At 47.8% G+C, this 15,949-nt stretch overlaps 3 protein-coding genes across 3 annotated transcripts in view; 1 reads left to right on the top strand and 2 right to left on the bottom strand.

Moving 5' to 3' along the window:
• The window catches only part of DDAH1 (dimethylarginine dimethylaminohydrolase 1), a 238,556-nt gene extending 229,849 nt beyond the window's left edge, over window positions 1-8,707 (bottom strand). Inside the window, exons 1-2 of the mRNA XM_035018134.1 lie at window positions 8,401-8,707; window positions 5,592-5,701 (exon numbers count right to left, since the gene is read on the bottom strand). The gene's annotated coding sequence lies outside the window, so the exon portion shown is untranslated. The remainder of the gene's footprint in view (window positions 1-5,591; window positions 5,702-8,400) is intronic.
• LOC118019205 overlaps window positions 1-11,915 on the bottom strand; it is a 103,521-nt gene extending 91,606 nt beyond the window's left edge. The window contains exon 1 of the mRNA XM_035018136.1: window positions 11,519-11,915. Coding sequence (XP_034874027.1) covers window positions 11,519-11,532 — 14 coding nt within the window. The 5' untranslated portion in view covers window positions 11,533-11,915. The remainder of the gene's footprint in view (window positions 1-11,518) is intronic.
• Window positions 11,916-12,367: 452 nt separating this feature from the next.
• CCN1 (cellular communication network factor 1) lies at window positions 12,368-15,030 on the top strand. The gene is made up of 5 exons (XM_035018129.1): window positions 12,368-12,700; window positions 13,007-13,220; window positions 13,570-13,926; window positions 14,058-14,269; window positions 14,391-15,030. Exons 1-5 carry the CDS (start codon window positions 12,638-12,640, stop codon window positions 14,691-14,693), a joined length of 1,149 nt encoding a protein of 382 aa, XP_034874020.1. The 5' UTR covers window positions 12,368-12,637; the 3' UTR covers window positions 14,694-15,030.
• The last annotated feature ends 919 nt before the right edge of the window (window positions 15,031-15,949 follow it).

Raw genomic sequence — 15,949 nt, 5'->3', positions numbered from 1 at the left:
AGACTAGGTAGACAAAAATCAGTGGGAATACAGAACACTTGAACATCACTTTCACACAGCTTAGCCTAACAGACGTTTATAGAACACTCTACCCACACAGCAGAGGTATTCTTTTCAAGACAGAACATATTCTGAGGCATGAAATAAGTCTCAATAAATGTAAAAGAATTCAAGTCATACACAGTTTATTTTCTGACCACAATTAAACTAAACTAGAATAACAGAATACTTGAAAACTATCCAAATCGTTTGATCCCAAATAACACACTTTTTAAAATAACTCGGAAGTGAAAAAGAAATCAAAAAGGAAATTAGAAAGTCCTTTGAACCAAATGAAAATAAAAGAAACATATCAAAATTTGTGGGATGCAGTCGAAGCCAGGGTTAGAGAGAAATCTATAGCACTAAAAGCTTATAACAGAAAGGAAAAAAGTCTTAATCAGTGACCTCAGCCTCCACATTAAGAAACTTGACAAATAAGAGAAAACTAAAGCCAAAGTAAATAGAAGAAAGGAAACAACACCAGATGGCACACCACAAACAATGGTGGAATCAAATTAAACAATTCTCTAAAATGCCACCAATGTAATAGAATTCTGGAGTACAGTCCTCTTACTCAATATGCTCTCCCTCCTTGTCCACTCCCACTGTAGTCAACTGCCTAGGAAAAAAGCTTCAAATAACTGGGATCACCTTTAAAACTATAAAACAGCAATCTTGAGATTCATCATGCACCATTTCAGCTAAGGCCAAAAATATAATTCACATATCCCCTAGTTATCATTAGAACACCAGAAGATGTAAGTTTACCCAAAAGGCTCTAAATACCTGGATGGCTTATCAAAGGGAAGTGGAAAGGCATTTGATACAAAAATATCCAACCCTTATTAATGAGAGGTTGTCAGAGGACTCCCAAGGCTCATGTTGATACTATATCATAAGCAGAGTCAATTAAATTCAAGCAGAGAAAAACATTGCTTGTTCTTCCAAGTTTGCAGAGGAATCAGTGGAAGTTCCAAGAGCAACACTTTCCAGTGCAGTGACCCTCACCCTTAGTATGGGTCCATGGTACAGTAAAGGTGCACACTGTACCTTTATGAAGGGATCTATTACACAGTATTTCACACACATTATTTACGCACGCTCTCACCACTTCTAGCCTATGTGGTCCTCAAAGTCAGGGACCACATCTGTGTATCCTCAAAACCTAGCACAATGTGGGCACCTGGGTGGCTCAGTCGGTTAAGCGACTGCCTTTGGCTCACGTCATGATCCTGGAGTCCTGGGATCGAGGCCCTCATTGGGCTCCCTGCTCAGTGGGGAGCCTGCTTCTCCCTCTGACCCTCTACCCTCTCATGCTGTTTCTCACTCTCTCTCTCTCTCTCAAATAAATGAAATCTTAAAAAAAAAAAAAAAAACCTAGCATAGTGCCATCATTTATTAAATGTCCTTTAAAAGGCAAGCACAAACTAAAGGATTATAACCCAGTGTGATAGCCAGAGACTTAGAAAAACAAAACAAGCAAGCCTTCAGATCCAAGTTGAAAGCAAAGAACAGAGGTTTATTATCATTTCTCTGAGTTCAGTTAGATTTTAAAAACATTTAAAAAATGGATTTGTTTCAAGTCTTCAGTGAGAGTTTGGGTGGGACTGGGTTTTATCTGAACCAGTCTGCCCATCCTTTTCCCACAGTGCTTTGGAAGAAAGCAGAGAGCGATTACTCACCAGTTGGCACAATTCTTAGTTCCTATGTACTGACACCAAATTGTGTTCCAAAAGAGAGGCGTTTACAAAGGATTAAAACCTGGATGCCCGGGCCCTGGAATGTGGTTCACGTTATAAGCTTTCCAACGTGGTGCTAAATTAACTGCATTTGGTTCCAGATGGTTAATGATTCATAAGTGGAGAGGTGACTTCAAGTGGAAATTGTCTCAATTTTCAGTTTATGCCACTTCAGAAGGCTTCCCCGAGTTTGCTCCCCTTCCCATCCTCACCCCTACCTCCTTCTGTAGCCCCAGCTTTCAGGGTTGCAAACCCCTGAAAATTGATGGCCCAGCTATGAAAGTAGGCCCTTTTTGGTTCCCTCAAAATAGTAGAACGATGACCTAGAACGTGGTGAAAGCCCAGAGAAAAGAAAGATGAATGAAATCTAGATCGACTGTGGTAACAAGAAAATGAATCCATGGGGACGTCATAATTCACTATGATCTTCTCATTCCAACCCTCCCATCCTCACCAACCGCAACACAGGAGCATATGAATGTGTGCATGTGCGCGCGCGCCTCAGTGCACCGGCCCACTACCCTCTTCGTATAGTCCCCTGGCTTCCTTCTGAGTTTCACTCTCTTTGTACTTGCCCTTTTCCCGTTATCTTTTGTTGTTACTGCCTTGCCTTTAGGGAGCCTGCACACAGCCCTCGATTGCGGGCTCTGACTGCCCTGGCACTTCCCTTCTGTCCTTCAAACACAGAATCCCCAAATAACGCTTCCTTCGTTATTTCTCATTAAACTCCACGTCCTCTGGAACTTGTCAGCTGTCCCCCAGATAACAGAAATCACATCCATCTAAATCATTCTCCACAGTGCCCAGCAAGGAAGCAGGTGTAAGTGGAGATGCACGTCACCATGCCGGCTCTCTGATTATAACGATGTGGTGATGATGTGGACAAGATGGTAATGATCCCATTTGCTTCAGTCTGCACCTCCTTTTAGAAGCTAGACTCACCAGTGGCTCAAAGACATCAACATCAATGAATCTGAAAGTGCTAAGAAAAAGGGAAAGGCTAGCTCTATAAAGGTGAGGTGGTAACAATACAAGAAAGGGGAAAAAGAGGAAACACTCATAAAAGGAAACTCAGAGAGTCAGGACAGTGCCGCAGAAATGCAAATGGGTATGGGCTTTGCAGTCTGACAGGACTGGGTTAGAATCCCTGTTTGGTCACATTCTAACTGCCTGGTGTTGGGCAAGTTGCTTAACTTCTCTGAATCCCCACTTTCTAAGCTTAGAAAGATGTTAAAATGTTCATCTTAGAGGATTTTCCTGAACATCCCGTGAGATCACCTTTAAGGCATTTGGCTCGTGTCAGGTGTCCTATAAATGTCAGTTCCCTCCCCTCCTCTCTCAGAAAGAAGGATCCATCGCAATAAGAATTTCCACCGGCACCCAAAGGGCTGCTTTTGTTTGTAATCAATGCATCTTTTAAGGTTCTCACATTCGGGTGTTTCCTAATGTCTTGCGAAGATGTGCACGTCCTCTACAAACTGCCACCTTCAGGGGGAATGTGTATGCAAGTGCCTGTGCAGAGCTGTGCCTGACCCCGCCCGTCCATCAGAATTTACTAACTCAACAAGTCCTCTCATCTTTAAGGGGTGGGGCTCTAAACTAGACATCCCTTGGTTGCATTGCACCTAGAACATAGATCACTGTATTGTATTATCTCCATCAACATCTACATCTCTCCCCTCCCCCCTTTGCGAGAGCCATGGTGGCAAAGTCTAGATACTATTTCTCTTTGGGTTGCCACCTAGCACAAAGCCTGGCACACATACCATATTGATAGGATTGACCTGAATCACCAATCTTCTGGATCTGCAATGCTTCAGTATATATTCTACATGTTATCATTCCCCAGCAGCCTTTCCCAGAGTCTCAGAAATTCAAGCATTGAAAACATATTATCTTTGTCCATTAAGAATTGACTGTTTAGGTGATCAAAGGTACAAACTTCCAGTTATAAAATAAATCAATCCTGGAGATGTCATGTACAGCATGGTGACTATAGTTAATAATACCGTGTTGTATATTTCAGAGTTGCTAAGAGAGTAGATCTTAAAAAGTTCACCTCACAAGAAAAAACATTGTAACTGTGTGTGGTGATGGGTGTTAACTAAACATATTGTGGTGAACATTTCCCAATATATACAAATATTGGACCATATGTTGTACACCTGAAACTAATATAATGTTATATGTCAATGGTATCTCAGTTTTAAAAGAAAGAAAAAAAAAGTTAGAAACAACTACACACACACACAAAGACTGGCTGTTTAAAAACACTTTTCTTTGGAGAGCTAAAACCTACTCAAAGGCAAGGGGGTATAAGATTTAAAAGAAATGCCTGGGACTAGCCTCAAAGTGCTCTTTGCTTTTTACTTATTGTCCTAACCTTGGGCACCCCACCCCCACCCTTACATCCAAGGCTGAGAGACACTTGTGTAAGTCTCAGAGACACAAGGTGTTCAAGGTGGGTGCCTGGAGGGCTCCGTGCTTAGTAACTGTTGCAAGGGTGACCGATGGTTGTGGGAGGTGGCGGCTCTGTCTGCCTCAAGTAACAAAGTTGATCCTGATGACTAAGTTACAGCAGAAGTATCTCTCAATCTCTGAGTTCCTCCTTTGTTCTGACACATCTCTTTCTCCAGAGGAAATCGGAGCAAGCTTAGGCAAGGGTCCCTGTGCGGAGGGAACCCTCTTTTATGGTTTAACTCATTCATTACCAGACTCTCGTGAAGAAACTGGGGCCCACAATTACTGAAAACCAAATGAGTCCAAGAAACATTTAGAAATATATTTAAGTAACATCCACAGTCAGTTGTTAGGGGAAGTCAAGAAGTTGAGGGGTAGTTTCTAAACTTTAATGCAGATTTCATGGAGGGTTAATCCCATGTTCTTTGTTTTTTTCTTAAAGATTTTATTTATTTGTCAGAGAGAGAGAGAGAAAGAGAGAGAGACAGAGAGCACAAGCTGGGGGAGCGGCAGGCAGAGGAAGAAGCAGGCTCCCTACTGAGCAAGGAGCCCAATATGAGACTCCATTGAGCCCAGGACCCTGGGATCATGACCCGAGCCGAAGGCAGACACTCAACCGACTGAGCAACCCAGGAGTCCCTCCCATGTTCTTCCTTAAAAGAATAACCTTTGGAGACAGACCCTCTGCTCTCCCTCAACAGCTCTGTGCCTTTGCACCAGTTACTGATGCGAGCTAGCTAAGCCTCAGTTTTCTAATCATTTAAACGGACATAAAATGGAATACTATAACCAATAGGGGTATTAACATTAGTTAAAATCACTAACTCATCTATATGTACTAACTCCCTAGTCTTTGGCAGGCAAAACCCGGGTCCCATAGATAGAACTATCCCCATGGCTCCCATATGCTGAGGCCAGGAGCCGGCTGCCAATAGTCCTCAGGCATGGTGTTTTGTACCTGGCTGGTCCCTGGGGCACTTGAGTGCATGACCCCTGAGCTGGGGCCACCACAGTATCTTTTATAGATGAGGAAACCAAGGCAAAATGTCACAGGGCTCACCTTTGCCTGTAGGCAAATTTGCAATTCCATGACAGGCAATGCTCAAGTGCTTTCTTAAATGGTCACTGGGACTCCAGTGCAAGCCAGAGAACTGGGCTGCATGGACTTTTTCAATCACTTCATCTATATACTGTTTATCAAATGTTTTTATAACTTGAGTTCATCTAGTCCAAAGAATGCAGAATATTCTCTAGAGGATAAGGCTAGCTCATTCTATGCTAATTGTAATAAAAGTGAAGATAATGATGGGGCTTAGCTGTAGCAGTAATTGGAATTTATTAGGCACTTACTATGTCCCAAGCATCCTGCTGAGCATTAAACGTGTCTTATGTCTTATTTCACATAATCAGCCCAACAGCCGGAATCCTCCTTTGTTCTTCGTCCTCAGACCAGCAAAAATCTGCAAGAATAAATTGCTTCAATTTTTCTGTAGGATCTGGGTGCTCAAGTACTGTGCCCAAATCAAATCTTTTCTAAATTCTGAATGTGGTATGGGTGGTTTTAAGTAGGCAATTAAGAGACAGGTATCTCTGGAAATAAAACACAAGAGGAAGTTAATTCTTAATCGTTTGCATCTGGAGCCATTTGATAGTGACTGATAATTAATATATATCAGATTGCTCAATCACGTTTAGAAGATGGATTGCGGGTGGAGTGGGAGAGGTGCCTTCTAGTCTGTTCCAATGAAATGTTTCTGTGTTATCACCAAATAATAAGTTCTGTAAGGTGAGGGGGTTAGAAATGCCTAGCTTCCTGTGGACAAACGCCAGGTGGAGGAAATAAACAGATATAGTTCCCACTGGTTACAGACGCCCTAAAAAAAAAGTGTTTCCTATCATGCTGCCAAGACAATGCCAGCTGGTTATAACATAAATTCAGGGGGAGAAGAAAGAAGGAGACTCAGTAGTGTCTGGGAGTGAGTGAAGTAGAAAATAAGAAAAAGACTCATTCTAATTTTGTTTATAAAGTATAAACTCCTACAATTGAGTTAAGTGGCAGCCCTGATTCTTAAGTAAACGAAAGTCTTGTCAACCTGACAAATTAAAACCTGGAGCCCAGGGTGCTATTAGTTTGTGAGTGGTTGGGAGTAACAGAATGCTGGAGCAGGACAGGTTCTAAAGTCATACAGGCCAGAGATCACGACTGGCAGCCCCCAGATGTTGCCCTCTTTGATTTTCCTAGAATTAACTTAGATGGCTTTTTAACATTGTTTTAATTAATTGTCAACATTTAAAAAATTAAAGGACTTCACAGAAAAATCCAGATCGCTGATATCCTCTAAAAAATGAGAAAACAGGCAAACGCAGGACCTACATTTTCACCTATCAACCCCTCAGACCCGCATGGTTGGTCCCCACTATCACCATGGTTCCCCAGTGCCGCGGCCTACTGTGAGCCACCATTAATCCTTGAAATGGCATTTTGTTACTTGTCTGACCCCTGTGAGCCCTTCAGTGCATGTACCCTGAGCTGGGGCAACCCCATTATCTTATAGATGAGGAAACCAAGGCAAAACCTCACATGACTCACAAATACCAGAGTCCCAGTGTTATGACAGGTCAGGCCATTTGCAGACCATCCTAGTTAACATCTCTTGCCAGTTCCCCAAAGGAATCCTATGGTCCAGGCACACTAGATGCACCCTCGTCATGCATGGTCAAGGCTCTGTTTCCCTCTGTCCCAAATGTCTTTCCCTGTCTCAGATTCTTGCTCATCCTTTCAGACTCAGAGTATTTCCACCCTCACTCCCCAGGCAGAGAAGTGTCCACACAGCACTTTGTACCCACTTCCATGACAGACGGCAGAGTCCTCCACGGGAAGGTCAATGTTAAGGCCCTCTCTCTGATGTCACTAGTGCCATGACACGCCAGGAGCTCTGAATAAATCCGGGGTTCAAAGGGGATAATCAGTTTGTCCTCAGATACCTAGATAATTATATTCATAATGTCTAGCAGAAAAAAACAGGTTAAAAACATATTCAACCCGTAAGGCACACTCAGACTGATAAGCTATCAAGTAAGTGACCTTGAAAACTCTGTGACAAATGCAATTTCTACCAGCTCAAGCCTTACACCAGACATTGAGACTCCTTGATCAGTGTGGCTGGTGAGGTATCAGAGGGTCCCCATGTGGGGACCCCAGATATCTTCCCCACCAGCCTGCCAAATTGTTTAAAAGCCCACTATATAAACTTACTTGCATTAAGGCTTTTCCTTTTAAAATGCAACACCCTTTCTCCCCTCCTCCCCAAGAGCCAGTACATTAGGCAATTCTCGGAGGTTAGCACAGGGTCAGTTAGCTTATCAACTATTTTTCTATCTGATGCATTTATCCTGGAATATCTGGGTAAGCTGTGATAGAGTTAGATAAAGTTCTCAGAGAGGGGACAGGCCTGAATGTCCGAAGAGATGGGGAATAGGCAGTATGCACAATGTTTAAGTAGGAGGCTTGTTAGAACCAAGACGCCTGTGTCCAATCCGCTACCTCCTAGCTGAGGGTCTTTTGCTTAGCCACTTACCTTCTGTGCCTCCATTTCTTCACTTAGATAGAAAATGGTGTTAACAAGAGGCTCTGCCTCAATGGGGCATTGGAGAATTCAGTGAGTCAACATACAGCAGGCATTCAAAACGGTGCCTGACAGAGAGTGGTGTAAGCTGGTGTAAGCGTTTGCTTCTTTTACTATTAGGAGGGAATGGCAAGAAACAGCCCTGCAAAGGGCTACTCCTGCTCTACTACCTACTGGTCCCCTTTCCCAAAGGACGGGTGAAGGATACAAGGTCCAGAGACGATGAATAGCTTACCGGAGGGGGCAGGCTAGTGGACAGCAGAGCTAGGGCTTCCCATCCAGGGGTCCGCGCCCCCCCCCCCCCCCCCCCCCGCCTTGGGACTGGCTGATGAGTAAGAGAGGAAAGGGTTGTGAGAGACCCAGAGAAGCCGAGAGCGAATCTAGCCTCTCTCCCTTCTCGGGATAAAAGGACCCAGCCCTTTGGGACTTCTCCCCGGAGTCAATTCCATGTCCCTGCTCTCGGGTGGGCTCGAAGTCGGAGCAAACGCCACCCTCTGACACACACACACCCACACCCCCGCGCCTGGGCGTACCCTCTAAGTCTGGCACAACGCGGCAACTCGCTGCCCCGCTGGGAGGACGAGTCAACAGTGGGGTGGACGGGAAAAGTGACATAATCCGGCCGCGGCGCCCTCCGCGCCAGCCTCCCACGCAGCGCGGGGTGGGCCTGGGCCCTCGCAGGAGGGGGGGCTGGGGCTGCGGCTGCGGCCGAGCCGCGGCGGTCTCCCGCGCGCGCTCCGTCCCGCCCGCCCGCAGCTCCTGAGGCCCCGGCGCCCGCGCTCCGCGGCAGCGCGGCGGTCGCGCGGTCTCTGGGCCCGCTCCGGGGGCCGCCGCCGCCCCCCGGACCTGGATGACGGAGTCTTGAAAGACTTTCACCAAATATGGGCCGGGGCTGGAAGCGTCCTGCGGCGCGCGCCGCCGGAAACCTCGAGTCCTGCCCACCGCCGCGACTTCGGGCGCGCGGGCCGGCGGCCGGCAGGGGGCGGCGGGCGGCAAGCGGCCCTGGAGCGCCGACCGCTCCAGCCCCCGGTCTCCCCGCCGCGGGGACCCTGCGCGCCGTCTCCGCGGGGGTCCCCAGGGCAGCCGAGGCCCTCCCCGCGCGCCGGCCACCCAGGTCCCGCGGCCAGCCCGATGACCCCTGGCTCTCCCTACCGTCACTCCACAGGGTGGGGGTGGGGGCCCGGAGCGGGGTGGAGGGAAAGGATGGCGGGGGCGCCACCTTAAAGCTGACCTTTCGCCGTCACCATAAATTGTTCTGTTCATTGAAGTGGCTATAAAAAGTGTAGTTGTGAGACTGGGTGTGCAGGCGAGGACCTGACCAAGAGGGCACATGCCCGCGCAGACACACCGCTGTAGAGGCACTCCGACAGTCCAAGGCGGTGGTTCTCAGGGTGTGATTCCCCGGGCCAGCAGCTGCAGCATCACCTCGGGACGTGTTAGAAATGTAGCTAATAAGAAACTCTGGGGTAGGGCCCAGCAATCAGTCTCTTAATCAGCCCTCCAGGTGATTCTGAGACACGCCAAAGTTTGAGAACCACTGGTCTAGGGCTGGGAAACAGGAGTTGGCAGTTTTAGGGTGATTATTATTCTCAGTTACCGCCAGACAGTGAACCCTTCTTTTGGTGACCTAAAATTCCCTGGCAGCAGCGGGTGAGAAATGTCCCCATCACTCAGCTCAAAGCTTGGAGCTGCCGAAGACAAGCAGCTCCTTCTCTGTGTCTTGCAGCCCAAGGAAACAACACGGGCTCATCATTCCCTCACGGGGCGCCCGTGCAGGGAGGGAGTGAGGAAAAAGAGCAAAAGAGCCATGCAGAATTAGCATCCGAAGACACTTACCCATAAACATTTGCACATTTCCCCTCTAATCTGTCAACGTGAACTGATCTGCAGCTCTCAGCAGAGGAGGTGAGAAGGCGACCGGACATCTGGGGTTTCTGGACCATCCTTAAGCTGGACATGAGGAGCTGCAGTCCTCTCATCTGATGCTGTCGTTTACTAGCAGGCGCACCAGGACATAGTATATGGAAAGGCTGTGCACATAGGTTCCTCCAGTCTCTCCCTCTCCCCCACCTCCTGGCCCTGTTTGCTCCAGCCGCCCCCCACCCCCAACAACATACTCCCTGCCTTAAATGGGTAGCTGATGGTAAGGTTCTCTAAGTTTCTCCTTAGGACAAACTCATCCTCCAAGAGTCCCCAAATGAAGCCCAGAAACAAACCCACACACCCTTGTTAGAAAACTTTAATCTGATTTTTAAAGGAATCTCTGGAATGGCCTGTGTTTCAAAGCTGTGCAGCAGACTGAATCTCTTTGCGGACCTCCGTCCCCCCTCAATAAAAGAGCAAGGTATATCCACCGGCCAGTTGGATCATCCACTATAATTTTATTTTAAATCATGATAGACAGATTGCGTGAAAAACAAGGAATTCCGAAGAATTTCCTGCTCTGGGAACAGAAGTTAAGTCTATATTTAACAACATTTGAAGCTGTCAAGAATGCTTTGTGGTTGGATAACAGAGGCAGAAAAATGTTAAAAACGCAGGCTACTGCTATACCCAAATATGGAAATATTGTTACGTCTGGTGTCTGATTCACCATCTGGAAATACTTACAACCATGAAGTCAAATAGAAAAGACTCCACAACAGAAGCCAGGAACACTCCTCTCCATTCTCTCCCCACGACCTCCTCCCACCCTCTGCGCCTACTCACCCCCATCCCTAGTCACTTCATTAAGAGGGAAACAATAATGAAGCTTTAATGCAGGAAAAAAAAAAAGTGTTCCAAATAATAATGGATGGACTGTCTTGAGTACGAAGTAGGGCCCAGATTTTCCTCTTTATTTGCATAGCACCTGACAAGCCATAGTCTTGAAAAGTAAGCCCCGCACCCCAAACCCCCTCCGACAAAGCCTTAGAGATCCTACTCCCAACTAGCAAAAGCCTCTTAGACTTATGAAAGGGCACTTTTGAATGAATGAAACTTAAATCTTTCCTGCCACAGTTCTCTTTATTGGAGGATGTTTTCACTGCAATAGCTTCTCATTGTGATTACCAGAGTCATTCACAGAAAAGTTGGCACTGAAGGACTTCTTAAGCAAGACTGCTACATTGTGAAGACTGAGCAGCCCTACACTTTAAAAAGGACGAAGAGTTGTAGAGCACATATAAAAGAAAGATTAGCATAATTACTTGTGTATGTTTTTATTAAAATTGCACAAGAAGATAATTTTTGAAATTTTGAGGGAAAATTTATCAATCACACTAATGATATTGATGATGTTAAAGCAAATTGCTTTGTAGGGGAGTCTTCTACTGAGTGTGTGGAAGACAGAATAGGATCTTATATTCTGCTAACAGTTTTACTGCAGAACATTATATTCTAATCTATTTCTTTGTACTTGACTAGAAAAGCATTGCAATCCATTTGGAATGGGAGGCTTCTAAGTGGTCCCAAGGAAATGTGTTAAAAACCCCACATAACTTTTAGCTTTAGATCCACTGGGCACAATGGTGCTGGAATCTGGTTTGGCATTGCAGTATACACAGGTGATGATCTCAGGACAAATCACTGCAAGGTGGTCCCCCCCGGCTTTTGGCTGGCTGCTTAGTTAGCATCGCCTCCCGCCCGCGGAGGGAGGCTGGAAGGGCTTACCCAGTCTCCCGCATCCGTGAGGAAGTAGAAGTCAGCCTCCCGGAGAATTCCCTGCGTTCGTTTCCTCTCGGACTTCCAACCCAGGCAGTGGGCTGGAACTAAAGTGGGAACCTCCAAAAACAAACAAGTACGACATACCAAAAAAGGGAGGGGGGCGGAAGGGGGAAGACCTCTGCCTGGGAATCTGCCAGACAGTGGGGGAAGTTGATTTTTTTTTTCCTCTTCTCATTCATAAATGCCAGTGCGGGTATTAATTTGCAATACACTTAACTTGGCTAATAAACACCATGCCAAAGCTTTGGGACTTGATTCGAGCATGCCTCTATGAAATCCACAAATAGTCCTGGCTCACAGACGCACTCCCCCTCCCCGTTCACCTCTCAATAGATAACTTGACTCTCACCTTCTCTGTAAACAAGCAAACAGCTCGCTGCCTTCCCGGGTGAGGGCTTCCAGGGCTGCCCGGTCAACTCGGCATCACCAAACAAAACCACTTTTGTTCCTCCCTCCCAGGTCCTCCCACCCTCCCAGTGCAGGCAAAGTTCTGAACTCGCCCCCCTCGCCCCTTCCACCACTTTCACCACCAACACGCCAGAAAGAGCCCTCCCCAATAGAAGTAGTTATTTAAAGTGGAAAAAATGGGAGATTGTTTTCTTGACGGATCCAGGACCAAAAAAAAAGAAAGAAAAGGAAAAAAAAAAAAAAGGTGCAACGGAGCCAGGGGAGGCGCTTGGCAGCAGCCCGCGCCAACCAGCATTCCTGAGATGTTTGAGAATTCTGGAACTCGCAGACAGAGCCGACGTCACTGCAACACGCGGCGCCGCGGCCGGCCCGTATAAAAGGCGGGCTCTGGGCGCTGGGGCAGACCGCGAGCGAGAGCGCCCCCGAGCAGCACCCGCGCCCTTCGCGCCTCCTCGGGAAGGACCTCAACAGAAGGACCCCTGCAGCCCGCTCGCCACCCCGGCCCTCGCCCTCCTGCCACCAGGCCCGCCGCCCCGCCGCCCGGACCGGAGCCCGACCCGCCTCCCGCCGCCCGGAGCCCGGGACCCGACCCCGTCCGCTGCGCACCAGTGTGTCGGCGTCTTTGCTTCCGCGCTCGTCCGGACTCTGCGCGCCACAATGAGCTCCCGCACGGCCAGGACGCTCGCCTTCGCCGTCACCCTTCTCCACTTGGCCAGGCTGGTGAGTTCTTTTGCCTCCGCTTCCCCATCCGCTCTCCCAGGTCCTTCCCCTTTCCCCAGATTGCCCCCAGCAGAGAAAACTAAACTCAAAAGTTCGGGGGCCTTCTTTAGGCGCCCCCCCCCCCCCCCCCGGAGACGCGTCGGGGGCCTTGCTGGCAGACGCAGCCGCCCGGACTGGCCGGGTGGACAGGATCAGAGACCCCGTGCGGACAGGGTCGGAGGAACTCCTCCACCCCCCTCCCTTCCCTGGGCTCCTCTGCGAACCGCGCCGAGTCTCACGCGTGCCTTCTCTTCTCTCCCCCTCTAGGCGCTCTCCACCTGCCCCGCCGCCTGCCACTGCCCCCAGGAGGCGCCCAAGTGCGCCCCAGGAGTCGGGCTGGTCCGGGACGACTGCGGCTGCTGTAAGGTCTGCGCCAAGCAGCTCAACGAGGACTGCAGCAAAATGCAGCCCTGCGACCACACCAAGGGGCTGGAATGCAATTTCGGCGCCAGTTCCACCGCTCTGAAGGGGATCTGCAGAGGTAAGATGCTTGTGGTTTGGCCCCTTTAAAAAAATAATAGTCCTCGTAGTCCAGAAGTTTAGTAATTTTGAGACCATGTATGGTGATGCTTTGTTGTTGGTAGCTTGGCAGAAAGGCACATGATTTCAGCAGTCTGGAATGCAATTCAGTGTGTCTGGGCCCAACGAAAAGCGCATACGGAAAAGTGATTCCTGACTAACTTATTGTTCTGGTCTGGAGTCCCCGAGGAATTGTAGGGAACTTTACCATAAATTGAATTTAACAGCAGAAAATATGTATGCGTTTCAGGCCATGGTTGGGAATCTTAACTTTATCCTCTTTTCCCTTTCTCTTTCGGTGCTCTTTGCAGCTCAGTCAGAGGGCAGACCCTGTGAATATAACTCCAGAATCTACCAGAACGGGGAAAGTTTCCAGCCCAACTGTAAACATCAGTGCACATGTATCGACGGCGCTGTAGGCTGCATTCCTCTGTGTCCCCAAGAACTCTCTCTCCCCAACCTGGGCTGTTCCAACCCCCGGCTGGTCAAAGTTACCGGGCAGTGCTGTGAGGAGTGGGTCTGTGACGAGGATGGTGCCAAGGACCCCGTGGACGACAGGGATGGCCTCCTGGGCAAGGGGCTGGCCTTCGATGCCTCGGAGGTGGAGTTAACCAGAAACAATGAATTAATCGCCGTTGGAAAAGGTGGCTCCCTGAAGCGGCTCCCAGGTAAGCTGAGACTGAGCCTGAAAGACGTTGTGCTGAAACACATTCCTAGTTCGGAGCTTTGTAGAAATGAGTACTTGAACGTGCTGGGGTCAGTGTGCCTCTGAGAGATTTGTCCTCTTGTCTGTCTCTAGTTTTTGGAACGGAACCTCGAATCCTATACAACCCTTCTTTACACGGCCAGAAATGTATCGTTCAAACAACTTCGTGGTCCCAGTGCTCCAAGACCTGCGGCACTGGGATCTCCACACGAGTCACCAATGACAACCGTGAATGTCGCCTGGTGAAGGAGACCCGGATTTGTGAAGTGCGGCCTTGTGGCCTGCCCATGTACGGCAGCCTGAAAGTAAGCTCGTGGGGGTGCTGGTAGCCCCCTCCCCGGCAGGCAGCTGGGCCGAGATGCGGGCCTCTCGTCCAAGGACGAGAAGCCCCCGTTCCTAACTTTCCTTCTCGCTCCTCTCTTACAGAAGGGCAAGAAATGCAGCAAGACCAAGAAATCCCCCGAACCTGTCAAGTTCACTTACGCTGGATGTTCGAGCGTCAAGAAGTACCGGCCCAAGTACTGCGGCTCGTGCGTGGACGGCCGGTGCTGCACGCCTCAGCAGACCCGCACCGTGAAGATGCGCTTCCGCTGCGAAGACGGGGAGGCGTTTTCCAAGAACGTCATGATGGTCCAGTCCTGCAAGTGCAACTACAACTGCCCGCATGCCAACGAGGCGGCCTTTCCCTTCTACAGGCTGTTCAACGACATTCACAAATTTAGGGACTAATTGCTACCCGGGTGACCGGAACTGGGGAGAAGAGGGCCCGAATCACGGAGCTATGGGTGGGGGCGGTGGGGGTGAGGGACTCATTGTAGAAGGGATGCACTGCTCATTCGTGAGTAGTACTGAGGTATTTTGAAACTGCCAAGGGTGCTGGTGCAGACGGACACTTAACGCAGCCACAATGGAGAATACTTCGCTTCATAATATTGGAGTACACATTACTGCTTCATTTTGGAGCTTGTGCCGTTGATGACGTTCTGTTTTCTGTTTGTAAATTATTTGGTAAGCATGTTTTTCTCTAGGCTTTTTTTCCTTTCGGTTCTACAGTTGTTAAAAAAAACAAAACAAAACACGGTTAGTTGATCAGTTAAAGCCTTCATCTTTTGACAGAAGTAAATGGGAAGGGGGTTCCATCCCTTCCTGGAGGTGACACTCTGTGAGTGTCCGTGAGAGGCAGCTATCTGCACTCTAAACTGCAAACAGAAATCAGGTGTTTTAAGACTGAATGTTTTTATTTATCAAAAGTGTAGCTTTTGGGGAGGGAAGGGAAATGTAATACTGGAATAATTTGTAAATGATTTTAATTTTATATTCAGTGAAAAGAATTTATTTATGGAATTAATCATTTAATAAAGAAATATTTACCTAATACCTGCGTGTGTGGCATTCAGTATTTTTAGAGACTACCCAGAGTCATTGGGAAGAGCCTAGCTTATTGTGCATCCTTTCAGTCATTCAAACAGAACTACTTGAGTGCCGACTTTGTGCCAGGAACTGTTCTAGGAGCTTAGGGTAAGAGCAGGGAACTAACCTACAAAAATAAGACAATGATTGCTTTTATCTTCAGCTGAGAAAAATCTTTGCATTTAAAGTGATCTTTTTAAAACATGTATTGAATATGAGGCATTGTAGGAAGCACAAGGAATCTGAAGCTAAATTTGTGATTTAAATAATAATGCTTTATTTTCCTAAGAATTCAAAGCCAAAGGATCTCCATCACCCCATCACTGCATGGTGGGTATAGTAGAGTCATTTATCATTTTAATCACTAGGTTATTAGGCTTGTCACCTCGGTAGAGGAGAGAAACTTCAATGAAAACAGTCCATAACCCAGGCTGCCCATATCTAAATCCATGGGCAAGATTAAGTATGGTTGGATAATGTGTTATAAAAGGTCACTTGTTTATAACTTTATATTTTCCCAATATTGCTCCTAAAGCGTAGGCGAACTACTTAAAAATCCACCCTTAGTTGGGATC

The sequence above is a fragment of the Mirounga leonina genome, unplaced genomic scaffold (genome assembly GCF_011800145.1).
Source record: "Mirounga leonina isolate KUSES-001 unplaced genomic scaffold, KU_Mleo_1.0 Mir_173, whole genome shotgun sequence".
Classification (NCBI taxonomy): Eukaryota; Metazoa; Chordata; class Mammalia; order Carnivora; family Phocidae; genus Mirounga; species Mirounga leonina.
The sequence above is the reverse complement of the archived record's forward strand: the minus strand, read 5'-3'. Positions and strand labels throughout refer to the sequence as shown.